The sequence below is a fragment of the Tripterygium wilfordii genome, chromosome 21 (assembly GCF_013401445.1).
Source record: "Tripterygium wilfordii isolate XIE 37 chromosome 21, ASM1340144v1, whole genome shotgun sequence".
Classification (NCBI taxonomy): Eukaryota; Viridiplantae; Streptophyta; class Magnoliopsida; order Celastrales; family Celastraceae; genus Tripterygium; species Tripterygium wilfordii.
This window is the reverse complement of record NC_052252.1, coordinates 5540638-5559861: the sequence shown is the minus strand read 5'-3', so window position 1 is coordinate 5559861 and position 19224 is coordinate 5540638. Positions and strand designations below refer to the sequence as shown.

Below are 19224 nucleotides of genomic sequence, written 5' to 3'. Positions count from 1 at the left end.
ATAGTAGTAGTAATGGTGGTGGCTAATGCAGATGGAGATTCAGGGAAGAAGGCGGTTTTTGACCCATATGCTAGGGGTTAATTGACCCATTATTTGAAGTACAATGTCATTTATGTTCTTAAAATATCATGCCAATAACAATAAAAAAAATCAAAAAATAATTCATACATTTAAGGGCGTGTCATGCCATTATAACAAAAATGAGTAATAAGGGCTTGTTTAGTCTTATATGGATTTGTTTAGCTCGAAACAAAGTAGAAGAGCTTGATAGATCTTTTTTCAAAAGTATGAAAGTATTAGGGGTTTGTTTAGTCTTACATGAACTTGTTTAACTCGAAACAAAGTAGAAGAGCTTAATAGATCTTTTTTCGAAATTACGAAAGTATATGGGTCGTTTCGGTACTTACCTCCAAATCCCTAATTTCTACTCAAAAATCAAAATGAGAATAGTTTTCTTTTACCATAAAAGAAAAAATAGTGGAATTAGTGTTTTGCACTTTTGTTACTCGTCTCTTTCCGACTGACTACACACTCCCTCGGCCGAGACCCTCTCTCATAATTGGCTAGAACGAAATTTTGTTTCAACGTTTCTTCGTCTTTGCTCGCCGACCTTGTCTCTCTAATTCGCGGATAGATTGTTCAATTTTTAAGGTAATAATCTCGAATTCCTTTCGCATTCCACGATGCCTTTATTTCCTCTTCTGAAAGTCTGCTCCTTTAATTTATTTTCTTCTCCTCTTCCGTCTTCCCTATATTGGGTTTTTAATGAGGGCATTGATTGATACCTTTTTTACGAGTTTTTGTAGGTTATAAGGGCTAATGGGGGAGAAAGGAGGAAAAGGGTTTTCAGTACCCAAATCTTCACTCAAGTCTCCGACAAACTATGGTGTGTATTTTTGACACTTGTTCTTGGTTTCACCCTATCAGTTGATTTTTTGAATTCATGTTTGATCAGCCATTGCATTTCATATTATATACCATCCCCTTTTGTTTCAGACCTTAATATCAATCCAAATAGTTTGAAGGATGTTTTTTTTTTTTTTTTTAATAACCCACTATGCATTTAGCTCCTTCCTGACTGAATCTGACAGTCTGTGCGTCGCTATTTTTTAGTTACTTTTAGGCTTTGGTGTATAAAACGCCTTGCTAGGAGACAATTTTTCCTCCACTCCTGTTCTTGAGGAGGAAAATGAAAAATTTTCACCTTATCCACTTCTCTTAACAACTGCGAGGTCAAAGATGCAAACTTGGAGGTTGGTTTGCATAATTTAGCAACATGCACTTGCTTCATCCGAAATATGTCCATGTTCATTCTAGAATATACCTTATATGGCCTGATTCTTTCTTTTTTTCCCTATTTTCTCAATTGAAGCATGTGTGAGAAGTTTCATATTTTTTTTAATACAATTTTATTATATGATTTTTTTTTTCTGTAGCATCAGCGAAAGGGAAGGATGATAACTCCACTAACTTGAAGAAGGGAAGGAAAACTAAGTTTGGCTCTGAAAGTTAGTGAATATTCATTAAATTTATTCCTAGATCTGCTGGTCAGTTTTAATAATGGTGTTTGGAGGAGATTGATCAGGATAATTACTGACTTATTGTTTATCTCTACATTTCCCTCGTTTGTTAATGTTGCTAATTGCTATTTGAATCTATAGGTCCAAGTCAGGTCAAATTTAGTTTTCAATCAAATTATGATGGGACGTTTAACGCTGGAAATGCCAAAGGTTCTTCTTTTCTTTTCTTTTTCTCTCTTGCTATTGATCATTTCTATGCACAATATATAAAGTTGATTGGAGCACAGGAGGAAAAGGAGACAACATGGCAAAAGGCAAGAAGGATTCTATCAAAAAGCAAGAACCGCTTCAACTTAGAAAACAGGGTTTGTATTTCTCTTGGCTATCCAAGTGGATTATTACACCTATTTTGGTAAATTACTAAAGTCTCTATATGCAAAACAAGTTGTGCTCAAGATGGATAGAATACATTAGTCATAGAGCTATTATTTTCCAACATAGGCACTCACTAAGCTTATTTCTGCTTCATTTTATGTGTATATATTGAATGGGTTTCCAACTTTCGCGTTTACATCCAGCCATAGGGACTGTGGAAGCTACATTTTCCTGTCGAAAAGCATCTCCTTTTCTGGAAGTTGCAAGCATGATTTCTTGGTTTTGTTATTTGTATTTCCATGTCAACCTTTTGCCGCTGCTGTTGTTGTCCACACCTGTTTTTGTTTTCTTTAAGTTGTATTGCCAAAGTTAGCACTTTTGCTCTGTTGGTCATATCTGTTGTTGTCTCAAGACAGAGCTCATTTCCTCATGATAACATACAACATATGAAGATTGAGTGACTGAATGGCATGGGTACATTTTTTCTTTGTTTCTGTTGATATATCCAATAGCTAAATTAGGAGGTTTTAGATTTGAGGTGAAGCAGAAATTGGCCCCAGTTCGGTTTCTTGAACTCTTACCTTCTCCTGAAGTAACTATTTCCGACACTTGAAACGCATGAAAGATGTTGCAACAGACACCCCAAATTGTTCCAAAATAATGGAAATTATACCAGTTTGAAGGGACTTGACACTTGAGACATACCCAAACCATACAGAGGAGCTTATTGTTCACTTATATGTCTAAGTTGTTCATATTTATGATTGGTTCAGCCTTTCAGGTCCTATGAAGTAATGCCTTTTTCTTTATTTTAGATATTAATATGCAAAAGATTATACTCAGCTGCAAGATTACCCGTAGTTAGTGACTGTGCATAATATCTATTACCCGATTTTTGCAGATATTCCCAAAAATGCAAAATGCCTAACGGACTGTGAGGCTGCACAAATCTTGCAGACAATACAGGATCATATGGTTGTGTTGTCTAAAGATCCAACCTTTAAAATCCACGAGTGAGTAACTTACTGAAAGCTTCTGACATAGTCAAATTGTTATTTTTTAAAGCATTTTGTTTGTTTTCAGATCCTTTGGCAGTGGCTTGCAGTATGCTAAAGCTGGTGCTCCATATACCAATCCACAATCTGTTAGACGAGTTCTTGAGTATCCTTGATTCAGAATTATGTTAGACACTATTGCATTCTTGAATAATGAGCAGCCACCATGCATTACATAACATTTACGATAATCGTTTGGCAAATATTAACTCAAATATCAGGACTCTCATTCCATATGGTGTTTCTGATGGCGAAGTAATGCTATTGCTCTCAAGTCTCAACTTCATTTACTTATATTTAAAACATCATACAGCTTACTTGATTTCAAACTCATTGTTGCAGATATCTGTTATTGCGAATGTTTGTCCAGAAACTGTAGAGGAAGTTTTTGCGCTGGTTCCATCCTTGAAGGTATGACTTGTTCGAATTTGTGGTTTATTGGAAATTTTCAAGATTGCCAAATTCACCAAGAATTTTTCTTTTTCAAAACAATCTAAATTAAGGAATCTGGCTTCTGTAAAAAAATAATAAATTTGTTTAGTTCCATCAAGAAATCCTAGTATAGTTAATATTGTCGAAAAATCAAATATCATTTCACTTGTAGTTTTGTACTTGTGAACATGCTACTGAATTAATTGGTATCTGATCAAATCCGCTCTTTGGAAAGGAGATGCCTGTGTTGAAAATGTTCGTTATTTCTTTTCTATGGAGGCTTAATATTATTGTGCAACGCATAGGATTTCTCTCATTTCAGAAAAATGTTAAATTGTGATTCCATTCTATTGCTGGCCTTGATTTATTTTTGTGTGCACCTCCTTGATACTTCAATAAAACTCTTGCCAATGAAAAAAGATTACTATGTTGTTAAAACAATGTGCAAAATGCTATGTTATTTTGAGCTCTACGCATGGCATTGTCTTAGCAGCAAGTTTACTTTTGAAGTCCTACTCTGTGTGAATTTAGTACTCCCTGATTTGTATTTTGAAAATTGGTTATCCCTGTTTCGATTGTTATTTTGCTTCAGATGCGTGCTTGTCATGAAACAACCATATAAGGATTAACCTGCATAAATTGCTCATGCAGAATAATGTGCAATATGACATGTTGCTCTCGACTTTTCTCTCTCAAAGACATTATAAGTTCATAAGTAATTTATTTACCTATTTCAGGCGCAGAGAAGCAAGCTGCGAGAACCCCTCAACCATGCATTAACTGAGCTGTCTAAGCTTAAAATGTCAACATGAACCATGAAACCTCAAAGCAGTGGGAATGCAGGACGCAGTTTCCGCTGTTTTGGTTTAGAAGTACTCTCGTAATTGTGTAAACCCCACCTACTTGGTCCCTTTTGCATCAAACTATGTATAATTTGGTGGAGTTGGCATGTGTCTACTAAGTGCAACTAGTTAAGAATTGACCATGGCACCAACTGGTTCATGTAGCTGTCTATCATGAAGAAGTATGACTGATTTCTTTGCTAGCTAAATTTTCAGCAGTTCTGCACAATTTCTCAACAATCCAAAACAGTGGAAACTGCAAATTTTACAACAACGATAACTACTATATTTAGCATTACTGTATATCTCTTCCTCTTTCTCTATGCCTGTCTGTCTCTCTGTCTCTAGTTGATATGATTAGCATTTAGTTAAGCCTTTAATCAACCTGACCGGATCAACTCCATCTCCTATCACCACAACTCTTATCTTTCTCCTCTCCTAATCCCACAGAGCCTCACGCCTGCAAACAAGACAACTTAAATACAGAGTCAAGATTCAATACCAGTCTCTTCTTTCCTGGAAAATTCGGCACCCTTTTAACTGATAAATACAATAATGATATACTAGGTGTGAAATCAAGTCCTTCAAATTTCTTTCCTTCATATTTAGTTTGGTCACTATCTTTGACTAGTCAAAGTTAGCAGCCAACGCTGACCTTAAACTTGAGTCTACCATGTACCAACAACGATTACTGATACTTTGTGACTCCACTCCCTAGCCGAAAGGAATAGTCTGCTATGCCCAAAAAATAGAATAAAAAGAAAAACAAAATATGAAAAGATTGATTGATTGGAGGATATCAATCTTTATCAGTTATCTCTACTGGTTTTGTAAGCATTTGCATTGCATATTCAAGCCCCACAATAAGTTGCCTGCATTTCACGACAGTTTTCCTATCCACATCTCAAGAAATGGACAAGTAGTCTGCCCAACACATGACACAAAATTAAAGGATGGTAATTGGTAAGCTAAGTAGTAAGTTTAAGCTAAGTAGAGAGAGATCACAATCAGCAGTATTTGAAGTGATGAAGTTGCATGTAAAATTCTGGAAAAATGGAACAATACCATTCATGAGACCACTCCAGATGTGGAGGAGCTGACGCTGACTGATATTTATTTTTGGTGCTGCCTGCATGACTCCCCTCATGCCAAGTAGGAAGGTTGCCAACACTCTTTGACAAGCTTCTTAGATGGCATTCAGGGAGCCAGGCAGAACAATTAAACACAACCTTCTCATCTCACCCAAACTCTGCAAGCAGATATGTTAGCGAAAGCTTCCCTGAAGAAGAGTTTAAGGAGTCTGACAAAGGAGAAAAAAGAGAGAGGAGACAAAAAATGACAGAGGAAAGGAGGAATACAAAGTTGTGGAGAAGGCGGCAAGAAAAAAAGGGCTTTGTTTCTCTCACAAATAATAGTTCCATTAGATAGAATAGAGCCAAACTTGCCTGGGTTTTACAGGTAAACTTTGTTTGAATTTTCTAACTTTTTGGTTATGGTGAACCCCACAACCCCACCCAAGAAAAAAATGAAAATCCAGATGGATGGAGGTCTATCAATTAATCAATGAGAAGCAGCATGTAATTTTGAGAAACATGACAACAAGTAAGCCAACAGCAGCATTGTTTTCCATTTCTTTCACTTGATTGGTTGTGGTTTTTGGGATGGCATCTAATAAGCAGGCATAGGTTGGGAGTGGCTCATTAAATTTTCAATTCTTCAACTTGGATTGGTCCCTCACCTCCTGGACTAGTTTTCAAACATTTTGACCTCGCACTACCTACCCTTAGGGCGCAAGATAAGGATTTTAAACTCCAATACTCCTTTTTCATCTTTATCTTGTGCCCTAAGGGCACCCGTTATCATTTTCCTTCATAGATTACCATACATACACACATGATTGTTATAGCGAATCCCAAAACTAAAAAAAAGGAAAAAGAAAAGGAGAGAGGAATGATATTGACCAAGCTAGCTTCTACAATGATCACAATCAAATTCAACTAGTCTCAAAAATATATCAGAAAACTTTTTACCTGAAGATATATCATTGCACTTGTTCTGGAAAATAATACACTACCAAGGTTGTTTCTGCTGCTTTCCACTTTTCTTTCTGACAATTCAACTACAACCTACAACTCTTAATTAGTGAGAGATACCATGACCCAAAAAAGAAAGAAGAATTAAAGAATCTTTATGGAATATCATGTATTAATTTTCCTAATACACTAGTATAATCGATCAAATAAGGAAAAGTAAAGTCTCCAAAAACCGTTGACAATCATATATGAAGCAGAATCTTTGGCATTAAAACAGGGAAATTTCTTCCAAACTCCATTAACAAATATATGCAGATAATTATTGATTTTTCTTGATCATGCTTGTAATCTTAATTTACTTTTGGGTCTTTTTGTATCATCAAACAGCTGCACTACTGAAATTTAAATATGTCACTTGCATTATATGAATTTGATAGTTAAGGATAAATGATAATTAAGGAAAGCATGCCTGCCTTTAATGGTTCTAAAAATGGATTTTATCAGCATGAGGTTAGGGCTAATTGGCTATATATACATATACATATATATATGAAGGATTGACAAACTTTATATCCGGAATCCTTGGTGGGTCTAGGAGAAAAACAGAGAGGCAAGGCATTATGATTATGCATGCATAGAACTTCTTCTACAAGAATATTAATTCCAGCTAATCAATATTAGTCAACCATTCATTCTCTTTAAAACTTTTATTATTGCATTGGATCTCCTTATGATTTGGGGATGATAATTATAAAATCATATTTGAATCATAATAGGGTATATAGTATATACTTCTTGCTTTCAATGCAAGAAATCAGTCACATGTAGTTCCTTCTATTAGTTTAGGTGTTTTAATTTTTCCGGAGTTAGTAATATGATTAGAGCAAGTCCCAATAGTGCATTTGGTGTGATGAATGATTTGAGAATTTGTGTTTTTTCTTTAGTTAAGTGGGTGGTGATGGGGTCTCATGATCTTGGTGTTTGTGCATGCATTGCATGGGGATCCCCTCACTCATTTCTTTCTCATAAGTCTACCAACTTCCCGCTTTTCTACTCTTCAATTTCCTGTTTATTATTTCTTGATTCTCCATTAATAATAGCCATTATTTATTAATGTTTGTGTGCACATATATAATTTTATACAAGTAATTCTTCTTAAGAAATATATATACACGCACACTTCTTTCTGCAACAAACTTCATCCAGGATAAGACTCTCTGCACTTATTTGAGTTCTGCAGTCCAACTACTAGCTAGGTTTCTCTTCTCTGCTTCAATATATTAACAGACGTTCGTTCGTTCTTCACTTTTGATTTTTCTTTCTTCAAAAGGAGGAGCCCAAGTGGGTGTTTCATCAGCCAAAACTTTCTCTGAGAAAAGCAGAAGAATGTGGTTCGCTCTGCTTTCACTTCTCCTGCTTTTCTTTACCATTTACCGTTCGAATCAAACGCCTGCTCTTGCAATAAAAAAGGTACTCCAAGTTATACATTATCATCACAAACTTCTCTGAGCTTCCTTTCCTGTTTTGATTAGTTTCTTCTTTTTTTTTCTCTTGGTTGGTTTGATGTAGTCTTATATAGTGTATCTGGGATCGCATCCATATGGTAATTCTCAAGCCGATTTTGATCTGGTACCGGAGTCTCATTATAAGTTCCTCGGATCCATCTTGGGAAGGTGTTGTTATTTGGAATAATCTTATCTTTTTAGTCTTGTAAAATTTAAGTATAAGATCTTTCTTGTCAAACAAACATCGCCTATGCCTTTTCATGCAGTGAGGAGAGGGCAAGAGATGCCATCATACACTCCTACACAATGCATATCAATGGCTTTGCAGCCTTCCTTGAAGAGGAAGAGGCGGCTGCAATTGCAAGTAAGCAACTGCATTGTATCCATATATATGCATACCTTCATTAATTCTTCTGTTTTCTCTGTATCTATGTATTCAATCTGTATTTTTTGTTGCCAATGTAGAACACCCAGAAGTTGTTTCAGTCTTCTTAAATCAAGGAAAAAAGCTACACACAACACGTTCATGGGATTTCATGTTGCTGGAAAAAGATGGTTCCGTCCCCCCAAGTTCGTTGTGGAAGAAGGCTAGATTTGGTGAAGATACCATCATAGCAAACCTTGACTCTGGTAATCCTTGTCTCTTCTTCTTTTTTTTTGTCAGTGGTGGTATTGGATATTACTAAATTTAAAACCTTTGATGTATTAGGTGTCTGGCCTGAATCACAGAGCTTTAGCGACCATGGCTTTGGCCCAATTCCTTCAAAATGGAAAGGAATATGTCAGAATGACACTGCCTCTGGTGTCCCTTGCAATAGGTTGACACCTCCTAACCACCCCCCCCCCCCCCATAGTTTCTTTCCAGTCAAAATTGTACTTATAAGAAGTTGTTTCCATTTGTGGGTGAATAAACTTTTGCAGGAAACTCATTGGAGCAAGATTCTTCAACGACGGCTATGCCTCATATGTAGGAGGACCAATGAAGTCTAATGAGAGCTCTGCCAGGGACCTGGAAGGCCATGGGACTCACGCTATCCACAGCCGGTGGAAACTTTGTTCCGGGAGCAAGTGTTGTTGGCTTAGGCATTGGAACTGCCAAGGGTGGTTCACCTAAAGCCAGAGTGGCCGCTTACAAGGTCTGCTGGACACCTATAAATGGGAGTGAATGCTTCGATGCAGACATCGTGCATGCCTTTGATCATGCCATTCATGATGGTGTTGATGTTATCTCGATTTCACTTGGAGGGGATCCAACCGATTACTTTAATGACAGTCTTGCAATTGGGGCATTCCATGCTGTTAAGCATGGCGTTGTTGTGGTTTGCTCAGCCGGAAACTCTGGTCCAACCCCTGGTTCCGTCTCAAATGTTGCTCCTTGGATGATAACTGTTGGAGCAAGCACTTCGGACCGCGAGTTTCAGACATTTGTAGAGCTCCAAAATGGACAGAGACTTAAGGTTCTGCGGATCTGATTTATCTATCTATTAAAACTTGAATAGAATAGTCTATTTAACTTGTTTTCTTCTCTTTCGGTGCCAGGGAACAAGTCTTTCTAGGCCTTCGCCAGAAGACAGATTTTATCCGCTCATGAGTGCCTCGCAGGCTAAAGCTGCTAATGCATCTGCCGAAGACGCGTTGAGTATTTTTTTTCAAATGTTTAAATATTGTTGTTGTGGGTTAATCCCCTAAGATAACTGATGCTAGCTCTCTCTGGTTATGTATGACAGTCTCCTGTGCAAGTCAGGCAGTCTGGATCCTGAGAAGGCTAAAGGCAAAATATTGGTTTGCCTCAGGGGAGAAAATGCAAGAGTCGATAAGGGGAAACAAGCTGCTCTTGCTGGTGCTGTTGGAATGATTCTTTGCAATGATAAGATCAGTGGTAATGAGATTATTGCTGATCCTCATTTCCTTCCCGCTTCACAAATCACCTACAAAGATGGCCTTGCTGTCTTTGCCTACATCAATTCTACTAGGTATTACTCTCTCTTCTACTCTTCTACTCAATTTCCAGTGTTTCTTTTTCTTACCTTGACGGTGTTGATGATTAATTTCTTCTTGTCACAGTCATCCTTTGGCTTATATTACGACTCCTAAGGCGCAGACAAACATTAAACCAGCTCCATTCATGGCAGCATTCTCTTCTAGAGGCCCAAACACGGTTACACCAGAGATCCTCAAGGCATGGAATCATTAATTCCCCTTCAAATTTTTAGTTTCAGTTTGTTGATAACTCTGAAGCATTTTATCAAACATACATACATTTTTTGATATATAATTTCAGCCTGATATCACTGCTCCTGGAGTGAATATAATAACTGCCTACTCAGAAGGTGTAAGCGCTACTGACCAAGATGGAGATACAAGGATAACTCCTTTCAACACAGAATCTGGTACGTCTATGTCTTGCCCTCATGTTTCTGGAGTCGTTGGCCTTCTCAAGACACTCCATCCACAATGGAGTCCTGCTGCAATTCGATCAGCAATCATGACGACAGGTAAGATTTTATCATATATATTTTCTCTTATTTCAATATTCTTCTGCTACCCTCAACACTTGAGCTGCTGATAAGTCTTTTGTGAAACTTTGTATTACAGCTAGAACAAGAGATAACACAGTGAATGGGATGCTGGATGGATCATCATTTTCTGAAGCAACACCATTTAGTTACGGTTCTGGACATATTAGACCAAACCGTGCCATGGATCCTGGCTTGGTTTATGACTTAACTACAACCGACTACTTGGACTTTCTTTGTGCTTCAGGCTACAACAAAACATTGATCAAACAAGTCTCGGACGATCTTTATGAATGTCCAGAGTCAGCCAGTTTAGTTGACTTCAATTACCCATCAATGGCAGTTCCTAAGTTATCTGGTTCCATCACTTTGAGTCGAAAACTCAAGAATGTTGGATCACCAGGCAGCTATGCAGCCCATGTACGCGAACCGTATGGCATCTCAGTTTCTGTGGAGCCTAATATGTTGAAATTTGAAAAGATTGGGGAAGAGAAGATGTTTCAAATGACTCTGAAACCAAAGTGGGATGGTGCAGCAGCTAAGGAGTACGTATTTGGTGGACTAACATGGACAGATGGTAAACACTATGTAAGAAGTCCAATTGTGGTTACTGCAGCTAGCTAATAAGTAAACATTAATTAGTAGTAGGTTGCATTCTTCTTAATTTAGCTCTATAATATGGTGGTTAGTATCATATTTGGATTAGATTTTGCTTGATTGCACAGTATTGTTATTATTATTATTTTTCCATTTGGCCCTCAATTCAAATATATCTCTCTTTAGTAATGGTGCTTCCATTTCATTTCTTTTTTCCTCAATGCATGGCTGATGGCTTCAAAGAACCAGTAACTGCAGAAAGCAGAAAGTTTGCTTCTTGATGTTAAATCTTTAGTCCCAGAATGAGGGGACACATGGAGTGTGTAGGATATGGATCATATATATGAAGCGAGGGAACCTTGTTGAGGTTTGACTCTTTGAGAACTGAGAGCTTGTTTACAATGTTTGTGTGCGCATGTTGACTTGGTTGTACTTTAATTATGTGTTGAGTCTGTTGAATGCCATGTCATATGATTATGGCTTTGTTCTATTTTGTGATTTTATCGTATGTTTGTTATTGTGCCACATAAACTAGTTCTAGAAGGAACAATCTAACCACAAACATAATTCTTTATAGTATTTCAAAAAAAAAATAAAAATCTAAGCATGGCAAAACTCTATTTCGATTCGGATGACTGAATTTTCCTGACCCATATTAAACAAAGTTTGGATATAAGTTATATGTCTGAAATCCTGGTCCAAATACAAATTTTTTGTCCGATTTAAAATCGGATCCGAGCTAATCACATAAATTTTGTTCAGTTTACTCTTCTGAACCCTAACTCAGATTAGGTTATTGTCCGATAAACTTGTCCGGATTTAAACCAATCGGGATTTGGTCAATTACATACTTCTGAAATCCAATTCGAGCTAGAGTCCGAACATATAAATATTTCATAAACACGTGACGTTGTCTAACCGGAACCGATTCAAAATCAATTTTTGTTTGCCACCCCTAGTTATTCCCACCATAACCAATTAAAATTGGATGATCTTGGGGCTCAATCTCACTGTTAAACCAGGGATATTACTGTCCAACTGAATTCAAAGAGCATTCGTAAGAAGGAAAACCAACTCAACTACTAAACCCTAAAAAATAAAATAAAAATTAAAAACCAAACCGAAAGCCCGCCAAAACCTCATCAAACGAACAATTCTGTTTTTCCTCTTGTTCTCTCTCGCCCAGCCAGTGTAAAAATGGCGTCCATGAAGATCAAGATCAAGATCGTAATTATCCTACTGATCATCTTGACAATTCCGATCATCACCACCACTTCCATCTCCACCGAGTCTTTGGAATCCATCCTCAGGCTCATGAGCGGTCACGGCAACGCGCTCTTCTCGAACGCCATATCCACCTCTGACCTCCTCTTCGACCTCCTGTCCCTGCCTTCCTTTACCCTCCTCGTCCCCTCCGATCCCACCCTGTTCGCTCTTGATATGACTCAGACGGCCACCTTTTACCTGTCCGTCCTTCTCATCCACGTCCTCCCCCAACTCCTCCGCCTTGACAATCCCCTTTCCCTCCCCGATAACTCCTCCATCCCTACTCTTCTCCCCTCGCGTGAACTCCGCCTCACCAGATATCCCCTCCGTTTCGATGGAGTAGAAGTGGTGCTTCCAGGGTTGTACTACTCCAGAGACGTCGCTGTTCACAGCTTGGCCGGCCTTATTCCCTTTCGTCCGTTCAATCCTCCTCCTCATCCGTTCGAGAGCCACTGGAATCGTACAGTTCTCAGACCGGTGCCGTTTGACACGATTCTTCCAAATATAAGTAACGGTACTGTGAATCGCACAAATCACTCTTCGCTCGCCTCCTCCGGTGACCGACAACAGCACAATCATCAGTCCCGGCGTTAATCGTAAGGTTCTTGCTCCAGCGTCAGAGCCTGCTTTTCATGACGTTCACTTGCCGTCGGAGATTGTACCTGCTTCGTCAAGATCCAATTTTGCACATCCACCGGCAATCGATGTTTCGCCGGAGATTGCACCTTTCTTGTCAAGATCAAATCTTGCACATCCACCGACAATTGATGTTTCGCCGGAGATTACACCTGTCTTGTCAAGATCCGCCCTTGCACCTTCAACGGCAATTGATGATTCATCCCGGATGGCCCCTGTTTCGGTATCCCTCAGACTTCCCTGGGGAGCGCCCATGGTTATGGAAATGGTGAGTGACGAGAACGAAGAAAGGGAGAATCCTGGGACAGCAGAGTCTGTTACTACAGATGGCCATTATGCATCAGACCCAGCCGGCAATGATGTGCCTAGGCACTACACCCTTCATGCCTAGCAAAATGTCGACAGCTTCAGTTACATGTATTTCTCTCATCTGCTTGTATCCACCATTTTGATCGGATACATTGGTTAGTCAATGGATAGATTTTGTTCATAAATTGCATTCGTGTGATGATATCAAAGATCTTACTTACAATCATACGAAAACCATAATGATAACATCTCTTTTCTACAAGCGTAAAAGAAATTTCAGTGAAGGCACCATGGGGGGTGCAGCCCCTCGCTGCATTGAACTCTCAAGTTTTAGCAAGAGGTCTACGTACAATGGAAGCCTCATCCAGAACTGCAGCACGGATACCCTCTGAATCCCCTCCAGCGAATCCATGTTTCTATTTATTACTAAATGAATCGTCAAGTTTTTGCTGCACCTGCCAAGAAAGACCCTTTGAGGTTAAAATCCCAACAGTACAACCATTCAACAAGACATTGGGTATAAAAAAACATAATATATGATTGTACTAATTTCAACATGAATGGAAATCACAAAACGTCAAAGGCTATTTCACAGGTTTTTACATAAAATGCCTTGATAAAAAGTAAAAATGCTAAAGCAGGATTAGTACACTACATCTATAAAGAACGTAAACGTGAAGAAGACAAGAATCCTGCAATACCATAAAAGATCACCACCACCACCAACAAGATGGGCATCTAAAAGCCATTTCCTATTAACTTATCTTGGATTGGTGCTACCCAACTGATGAAGGCGGGCCCCACCCCACAGAGGTCCTCCCTCTCGAGGGCGTGGGCTGTCAACCCCGAGCCCGTCGAAACCCACGCATGTGCGGCCTGCAGGCCTGATGTAGTTGGGCTAGGCCCTTAGGCCCGTGGCCCATGGAGGGGTTTCGACGGGCTCGGGGTTGACAGCCCACGCCCTCGAGAGGGAGGACCTCTGTGGGGTGGGGCCCGCCTGCATCATAAAAGTGCACTTTTATGATGAAGGCGGGCCCCACCCCACAGAGGTCCTCCCTCTCGAGGGCGTGGGCTGTCAACCCCGAGCCCGTCGAAACCCACGCATGGGCCACGGGCCTAAGGGCCTAGCCCAACTACATCAGGCCTGCAGGCCGCACACCCCAACCCATCACGAGCCTTGCGGCCACGCAGGTTGTTGATGCTGGGATTCGAACCCCAGCATCCTTTAACACTAAGGCGCTAGGCCTTAGCATCAACCATCAAGCTGCAATAAAAGTGCATGCTAAGGCCTAGCGCCTTAGTGTTAAAGGATGCTGGGGTTCGAATCCCAGCATCAACAACCTGCGTGGCCGCAAGGCTCGTGATGGGTTGGGGTGTGCGGCCTGCAGGCCTGATGTAGTTGGGCTAGGCCCTTAGGCCCGTGGCCCATGCGTGGGTTTCGACGGGCTCGGGGTTGACAGCCCACGCCCTCGAGAGGGAGGACCTCTGTGGGGTGGGGCCCGCCTTCATCACCAACCTAGATCGAACAGTCTCGCTTCTTATCCTATCCTTCATTATTTTCCATCATACTCACCACAACATTCTCAGCTACACTCATTCATTTGGCACGCTGTCTAATAGCATTGCCAAATGTAAATGTGCAGGGCCTAACATCCATTCACTATTACTTGGGATATCACTATGCACACCGGGGAAAAGAGGAGTAAAAAAAAACCATGCCATCTGTTGACGCTGAAGCTAAGCGAGTGGTCATCCATTGGCACATTGATAAATCAGTAACTTCACCATCATGATTACAAACAAGCTGGATCCCATATATCAGCTTATGAAGGGGACAATTAATAGGATCCTCGGCTGAAAATGCTTCACCTTTTCCGACTCTCAGTGTATCAATTTTCAATATACGATTTTCCGTGGCAACCATCAAGATTTTCTGAATAGCCAAATTTAGATTAGTGCAAGTAATAACCAAGAAAACCGAACATATAAGATGAAAAGCAAAGATGGAATAAGTTATTCAATGAAGTTGGCCACAAGAAGTTCTTACTTGTTTATGAGGATGCCAGCAAACTAGAGGATGGACTGATTCTCCCTCAACTATGATCTTCAGGGCAAGAGAAGCCGTACCAAGAATCTGGGGCTTGTCTTCTATATCTAGGCCTTCATTGATTTTCCAAATGAACACCCAGCCATCAACACTTACTGCATGAAATTAGAGTTAAGAAACTTCCTTTTTTCTGATTAAAAAAAAAAAAAACCCAAAACAGAGACCAAGGTTAAAGAGTTACCTTGCCAAAATATGAACATCCTCTGCGAAGCCATATCTGTTATCCTCAATATAAGACAAAGGCCATGATTCTGAAAGAGAGGGTTTTTAAACTTGGAATGCAGCATGGGTAACAATGACAGCAGACAACAAAGACAACTTATTTTTTAAAAGCACAGACAATTGAATTTTCTTTTATGAGCATTAGCTATTGTAGCCACTGTTATAGCATAATGACATTGAATGCCTAAACTATGACTTCCAATACAAAAAATCGAAGGCAAATAATCTACTTTTGATTACTTTATAAAAAATTTGCTTAGCAAAGTAAAACTTAGGAGTAATGCTTCTTAAAGAAAACTCTTTCCCAAATCAAATAATCCACTTCACATGGAGAAATTCATTTCAACCAACAAAACCACAAAATGTTGTCTACACAGTTCAACTGCCTCTATCACAAACTCATCAAAAACCAGACACATTACAGGAGGATATAGATCTTGGGAAGTGGGAATCCATTTTCTTAGCAAATAAGTAAATATAAACATCAATCCAACATAGAGAAATACATAAAGAGCAAATCATTTTGCCACTCCCATTAGCACAATTCACAGTTTTTCTTCAAGCACAACTAAGAGAAGAATGAGAGTGGAACACCAGTAGTAATTTACAAATTAATTGAGACAAGAAGAAATTAGACAAGTGTGCCAAATCCTGAAGGCCTACATATACAAAGCAAAGTCATAAATTTTCAGAACCCAGAAAAAATATTTAAAAAAAAAAAACTTTCAAAGAAGGTTGAGAAGTAGACAGCTTGCATCCAAGATAGTAAATGAAATGTTGAAAAGTCTTCAATTGCAACAGCCTCCGGTTTGAGAAGAAGAGCCATCTCTGCCTCCTGATGGACCTGGGATTCCACCATATCCAACTTTTATTCCATAGGACTGCAAAAAATCAACAAAATGATGCCATCAACATTTACATACATCCCTGTCATACCAACACTTAATCAGATCAATTGTGTAATCCATTAAACTTTAAGGTAATTGAGCAAGTGACACTGGAAACGAAGGAAATGGGCCAATATCAACCCCGTAAACCATGTTAAACAAAGAAAAGAAATGTGCTTTGAAACTCGATTCTCAAGTCGGTGCCAAGCACCATAATTTCTCATTACAAGTGAAACGTAAAGAGCGAATCAAAAAAGTCAGGATGAATAATTATCTTTACAATTGTCTTAAAATGAAAGAATTTTTTCCTCAAAAAAGCTTTCAGTGCAAAGGTGCCAACTAGGTGCCAGCAGAACACTGATGAATTGTTTAGTAAATAAAGAGAATCAACATGAAGCCCAAACCATATGTGCTTAACTGACATGCAAGGAATCCTCATAAAGAAGACTACAGAAGGGAGAAACAACCTAACCTCATTTGATACATCAAATACCCCATCCTGAATCTTCTTGTATATTGTTGCAGCCGTCTTTATAAATGCCTGTACAAGAAATTTACCATTAGAGATGTAAAAAAGACAATAGACTGCTTTGAATTACCATGGTTTTAGAAGATGGCGGGGTTTATAATACAGAACATTCTTCATACCTCCTCAACATTCTGAGCAGTTTTTGCAGAAGCCTCCATAAAGATCAACCCATTCTCCTTTGCAAACTGCTCACCTTCCTCTGTGCTGACAGCCCGTCTATGAGCAAGGTCGCACTTATTGCCAATAAGCATGATTGTCATGTTTGCATTAGCATGCTGCCTTGCATCCTCCAGCCAGCTAGCCAAGTGATTAAAAGTTTCCCTCCTGAAGTGTGAAAGTGGAACATCAACACTATCATCTCAGCACAACAGGCCTACTACACACAAAATCGATGAAAAGAAACCGACTGGGTAGCATCCAAAAATCTCATTTCTTTTATTTTTTTGAATGGAAAACAAATTTATTCAAAGTGAATGGAGAAAAATTTATTCAAAGGCCATTAGCATTTCATGCTGTTTATTTATACCACATCTTATATAGTTGGCAACCTGAAAGTTAAAACTGGCCAGGGGTGGCAACCAATGGCAGTTGATCGAATGTTAATAAGACTTATCTTGACCATAATCACGCCCAACATCAGTAATAGATACATCTAAAATAAGTACCTCAAACAGACCTTGACAAAACATGCATCTTAGAGAACAACAATATTCCACAAAATTATGGTATATTAATTGTCACTAAATCTGTACGTTTCACGCAAAGTCTTTACAGCATATGCCAAATCTATAGTACAAATAAAACAAGACAACATTATACCTTGTAATATCATAGACAAGCAATGCACCAGCAGCCCCTCTATAGTAGGACCTCGTAATAGATCTGAAAGATTCTTGGCCCGCCTAAAACAGTTGAGAGAAATATCAGCATACAAAATCACATACAAACATGTATGAATCATGATACCTAACCACAATCAACTGAAATTAAATGCATGTAGTGATAAACATTATTCCATTTACAGCTTATAGAAAGGCATGGAATAAAAGGCAACCCCGTTAAAAACAGCAATAAGAAACATTTGAGGAAGGCTTCAAGTGATTATTTCTCAACTAAACAAAACATTAGGGTCACCTATGGGAAAAGAAAAAGATTGCCGCGGACTTATTCTACAACACCACCACCACCACGGGTTGAGAGAAGAGGATAAAAAACAAACCGTATCCCATATTTGAAGCTTGATAGGTTTGTTGTCGATGGTGATCATCCTGGCCCCAAATTCAACACCAATGGTTAGGTCATGCACGGGCTGGAAACGCTTGTCAGTGAACTGAAGGAGAAGACATGACTTTCCAACTCCTGCAGATCGACAACAATAGAGAGAGAAAAAAAAATAAAAAATTTCTAGATTCCCAACACACAGATTCAAACGATCTTAGAATATAAGTGAAACTAAAGCGGAGATTTATCCTATTAAAATCAACAAAGATTCAATTTTGTAGCGACAATAGAAGCAATCAAATCAAATCATGAATAAAGCATGAATAAGAAAGAACGAAAGAGCGAAACTTTTTGTAACAGCATCCAAGCAAATCAACGTAAAAAACAACCGAATTAGAGTCGCAGAGAGGAATACCAGTATCGCCGATGATGATGTACTTGAAAAGGTAAGCGTATGACATATCTTCAATCGAAGTGGCTCTGTGTTTCAATTCAATTCAATTCACAAATGCGAAAGAGGAAGGAATATAGATGGACCCAATTGCAGTCCGGATCTTCGAAACAGGAAGGAATACAAGATTTTCAGGCGAATAGGAAGACGGGTTTGAAAGGAAAGTCAATAACTTGAAGGAACCATCTACTTTATTTCATGACACATGGACGCCGTAGGCATTAGCTTTCCAGCGTGAGCTGTCGAGCAAAAGTACACGTTAATTTCATATACCACAATCTCAATCTCTCAACAGGATGGAAGAAGAGTCCTCCTAAGCAGATCATAGGGTTGTTCCCTTATTTTATTTTGAATAATGTTTAAGACCCTTAAAATTTGACCCTAGATGCATCTTACAATGTATTTCATATGTGTTTTTAATTAAACGATTTATAAAAAAAAATAAATAAATAATATTTAACCCATCAACCATAGTCTTAGACTCTTTTCATTTTCATCCTTATTTTTGATAACCTACATGGTGTATTTTTACAGATTTGGAGCTTCCGCAATTACCTATGATTTACAATTCACATATAATGATAGTGAAAAAGTCTAATAAATTTTTAAAAATAGAAAAACAAAAATGTAATATGATATGGTACAACCCAAATCATTGAAATCAAATTATAAATTTTATAATTTTAAACGAATTACGAAATCCCATATGCTATTTTTACAT

At 38.7% G+C, this 19224-nt stretch overlaps 2 protein-coding genes, 1 long non-coding RNA gene and 1 pseudogene across 5 annotated transcripts; 2 read left to right on the top strand and 2 right to left on the bottom strand.

The window, feature by feature from the left end:
• The first annotated feature begins 349 nt into the window (after positions 1-349).
• Positions 350-4427, top strand: LOC119988378 (DNA-directed RNA polymerases IV and V subunit 4-like). The gene is made up of 10 exons (XM_038833397.1): positions 350-651; positions 807-886; positions 1437-1508; positions 1662-1730; positions 1808-1885; positions 2797-2908; positions 2979-3056; positions 3172-3205; positions 3293-3361; positions 4120-4427. The coding sequence occupies exons 2-10, from the start codon at positions 820-822 to the stop codon at positions 4192-4194; spliced, it is 654 nt and encodes a 217-aa protein (XP_038689325.1). The 5' UTR covers positions 350-651; positions 807-819; the 3' UTR covers positions 4195-4427.
• LOC119988379 lies at positions 4414-5766 on the bottom strand. Its single transcript, XR_005465589.1, has 2 exons — positions 5290-5766; positions 4414-4684 (listed from the first exon to the last, which is right to left on the bottom strand). It is a non-coding gene; the product is annotated as an uncharacterized LOC119988379 (long non-coding RNA).
• A 1877-nt stretch (positions 5767-7643) lies between these two features.
• LOC119990036 lies at positions 7644-10924 on the top strand (annotated as a pseudogene).
• A 947-nt stretch (positions 10925-11871) lies between these two features.
• Positions 11872-18790, bottom strand: LOC119989333 (ras-related protein RABB1c-like). Of its 3 annotated transcripts, XM_038834776.1 has the most exons (7): positions 18468-18790; positions 18051-18190; positions 17651-17733; positions 16951-17155; positions 16775-16843; positions 15375-16296; positions 15134-15288 (listed from the first exon to the last, which is right to left on the bottom strand). In XM_038834776.1, exons 1-6 carry the CDS (start codon positions 18511-18513, stop codon positions 16204-16206), a joined length of 636 nt encoding a protein of 211 aa, XP_038690704.1. In that variant the 5' UTR covers positions 18514-18790; the 3' UTR covers positions 15134-15288; positions 15375-16203. The 3 variants fall into 3 exon arrangements, with proteins under 3 accessions (XP_038690705.1, XP_038690706.1, XP_038690704.1); XM_038834777.1 differs by lacking the exons at positions 16775-16843; positions 16951-17155; positions 17651-17733; positions 18051-18190; positions 18468-18790 and adding exons at positions 11872-13541; positions 14801-15019 and having other exon boundaries at positions 15375-16194; XM_038834778.1 differs by lacking the exons at positions 16775-16843; positions 16951-17155; positions 17651-17733; positions 18051-18190; positions 18468-18790 and adding an exon at positions 14604-15019 and having other exon boundaries at positions 15375-16194.
• Positions 18791-19224: the final 434 nt, after the last annotated feature.

What these genes read in the sequence shown, in the direction of transcription:
- LOC119988378 (XM_038833397.1), top strand. Translation starts at nt 820, where the DNA reads ATGGGGGAGAAAGGAGGAAAAGGGTTTTCAGTACCCAAATCTTCACTC. An exon ending in GCTTCAACTTAGAAAACAGG is followed by an intron (nt 1,886 to 2,796) that starts GTTTGTATTTCT and finishes CGATTTTTGCAG; the next exon opens with ATATTCCCAAAAATGCAAAA. An exon ending in ATGGTGTTTCTGATGGCGAA is followed by an intron (nt 3,206 to 3,292) that starts GTAATGCTATTG and finishes TCATTGTTGCAG; the next exon opens with ATATCTGTTATTGCGAATGT.
- LOC119989333 (XM_038834776.1), bottom strand. Translation starts at nt 18,513, where the DNA reads ATGTCATACGCTTACCTTTTCAAGTACATCATCATCGGCGATACTG. An exon ending in AGCTTCAAATATGGGATACG is followed by an intron (nt 17,734 to 18,050) that starts GTTTGTTTTTTA and finishes CAACTGTTTTAG; the next exon opens with GCGGGCCAAGAATCTTTCAG. An exon ending in CTTGTCTATGATATTACAAG is followed by an intron (nt 17,156 to 17,650) that starts GTATAATGTTGT and finishes TTCACACTTCAG; the next exon opens with GAGGGAAACTTTTAATCACT.